Genomic DNA, 2445 nt, shown 5'->3' on the forward strand with positions numbered 1-2445 from the left:
CCCGCCCCCTGCGGGGCAAAGGGCTGGCAAAGCGCGCGCCTTCCCCTCCCACCGCCTCCCCTCCTCTCCTTGACTGTTGGCCCCCCCCACCCCTACCGCGGCGCCCTATCAGCGTTGGGGACGCCCTCCTCTTCCCCCACCCTCCTGGCTTCTATTGGCCGAAGCCGGAGGCGGGGCGGGGCGGGTCTGCGTCTGGGCGGAAGCGGGACGCCCACGTGGTTCCTGCCGGGAGTCGCCGCGGGATCCCCGGCCCGAACCGAACCGAACCAGACCGTGCCGAGCCCGGCGGAGCCGAGCGGGTCCGGGCCGGGCCGCCATGGACCCGCTGCGGGCCCAGCAGCTGGCGGCCGAGCTGGAGGTTGACATGATGGCCGACATGTACAACCGGTGCGGCCGCCCGGGGAGAGCGGCGGCACCTGGAGGGGGGTCCGGGGCGGGGGGCACTGAGGGTGCTGGGAGTGCCTGGGGATGGGGGAGGCACTGGGGCGTATCGGAGGCGCTGGGGGACCCTGGAGGTGAGGGGTGGTGCCGGGGATGCCCGAGGGTGGGGGACACCGGGGGCTTCTGGGGGCGGCGGTGACCCGGGGGGTTAGGAGGTGTTGGGGTGCTGGGGCTCGGGGGTGCCCGGGGTTGCGCGTGGCAGGGCCGGCGAGGGGCTGACGGTGCCGGTGTCGTGCAGGATGACACAGGCGTGCCACCGAAAGTGCGTCCCCCCCCACTACAAGGACGCGGAGCTGTCGAAGGGGGAGAGTGTGTGCCTGGACCGCTGCGTGGCCAAGTACCTGGAGGTCCACGAGAGGATGGGCAAGAAGCTGACGGAGCTGTCACTGCAGGACGAGGAACTCCTCAAGCGCGTGCAGCAGGGCACTGGCACTGCCTGAACCCCCCCGCTCCCCGTCACCCCAATAAACTGGAGGCTTTGGGCCAGCTGGTTTGCTTCCCTTGCCCCCCCCAAAGCCACCCCGTGGCCATGTGTGGGGGTACACGTTGAACCCAGTGCTGCCAGTGGATGCTGCTGGGGAGCCCCCCCTTGCTGTCCCCAGCTGCCACGTGCAATGTCCTTGAGGGGGGCACCCCTGGGTGCCCCCCCTGGTCTCCTGGCCAGGCCCAGCCCATGTAATCCTGGGATTAGGCAGAGCCGGGCTGAGCCCCTTGTAATCCCCCGCGGGGTGGGGACAGGGCTCTGCCCCTCCCTGTCTGCCTGTCGGCCAGGGGACACCGGGGGGACAGCTGGGGGAACCCCCCCCAGAATCACACAGCCCTGGAGCAGCCAGAGAGGGACAGGCACACAGGGACACCCGTGCAGGGACACCCCCGAGCCCCCCAGCCCTGGTCAGGGACACACAGACAGGGACCATGCAGGGATACCCCAGGGACACCTGCACAGGGACAGCCCAGACACCCACGCCTGGACAAGGACCACACGGGGACATCCAGAGACACTGGGGGAGGGACAACCAGGACATGCACAGGCATAACCATGCACCCACAGGGACAGTCGGAGACGACAAGGGACACCCACACAGGGACACCCAGAGAGCTGCACCAGCTCTCCTACAGATGTTCCCTGCAGGAACACCCTGACCCTGGGTGAAGGACACCTGCAGAGGGGCACCCCTGGGGTGACACCCACCCAAAGGGACCCAGGCCACGGCTGGGCAGCATCCACGTGTCTGTCTGCCTGTCCGCAGCCCGGCGGTGTGGCACTGCCTGCGCATCAGTGCCTGCCAGCAAGTGGGTCAGGCTGTGCAGGGTGCGGGTGACAGCGTGGGTGGTGGCTCCGTGGCCCGTGGCTCCCATTACACCCGCCGGCCGCCTGCGCTGCCAGCACCCTCTGAAGGGTGCGGGGTGCCAGCGGCACGGGTGTTGCCAGCCAGGGCGACGGCAGTCATGTCGCCGGGCGTTGCGGTGGCGGGTGCTGCATGGCAGCGGGTGTGCAATGCACAGCGAGGGGCGTGCAGTGCACGGCAGCGGGTGCTTGTGCGCGCACACCCTGCGGCTCAGGGTGCGGCAATGCGGGGGGGGGTTGTCTGTCCATCCCTCCCGGTCCGTCCCCACAGCAAGCCGTGCACGCCTCACTGCTCTCCAGCCGCCTGGGCGCAGTGGTGGCGGTGCCATCAATATTTCAAGAGGAGCAGGCGGTGACCTGGAAAAGCAGCGCCCCCCCCGCCCCTACCCCCCGCAGCAGCCAGGCCCTGCTCTCCCAAAATAAGACCATTTTTAATAAATAATTTCCCACCTTTTGGTTCCTGTTGGGGGTTTTTCCCGCTCAGGATCAGGGGGACACTCCTGCGGCCCCCTCCCCCGGCCACCCCTCACAGTTCTAGGGGCCTCCCCTGGGAAGAAGGGGGGCACAGGCACCCCGAGGAGCCAGGACCCCCCTGGGGCACCGGGGGGGCGGGGCTCAGAGCTGGGGCAGGAGCAGACCCAGGAGGGGCAGGAGGA

The 2445-nt window shown here is 69.4% G+C and overlaps 2 protein-coding genes across 2 annotated transcripts in view; one reads left to right on the plus strand and one right to left on the minus strand.

The window, feature by feature from the left end:
- Positions 1 to 241: 241 nt before the first annotated feature.
- Positions 242 to 925, plus strand: TIMM10 (translocase of inner mitochondrial membrane 10 homolog (yeast)). Its single transcript, XM_010568032.1, has 2 exons — positions 242 to 387; positions 680 to 925. The coding sequence occupies exons 1-2, from the start codon at positions 317 to 319 to the stop codon at positions 879 to 881; spliced, it is 273 nt and encodes a 90-aa protein (XP_010566334.1). The 5' UTR covers positions 242 to 316; the 3' UTR covers positions 882 to 925.
- Positions 926 to 1799: 874 nt separating this feature from the next.
- The window catches only part of RTN4RL2 (reticulon 4 receptor-like 2), a gene marked incomplete at its 5' end in the record, with an annotated part of 2495 nt that continues 1849 nt past the window's right edge, over positions 1800 to 2445 (minus strand). The window contains one exon of the mRNA XM_010568060.1: positions 1800 to 1918. Coding sequence (XP_010566362.1) covers positions 1800 to 1918 — 119 coding nt within the window. The remainder of the gene's footprint in view (positions 1919 to 2445) is intronic.

Source organism: Haliaeetus leucocephalus, unplaced genomic scaffold (assembly GCF_000737465.1).
Source record: "Haliaeetus leucocephalus isolate CR32 unplaced genomic scaffold, Haliaeetus_leucocephalus-4.0 Scaffold236, whole genome shotgun sequence".
Lineage (NCBI taxonomy): Eukaryota > Metazoa > Chordata > Aves > Accipitriformes > Accipitridae > Haliaeetus > Haliaeetus leucocephalus.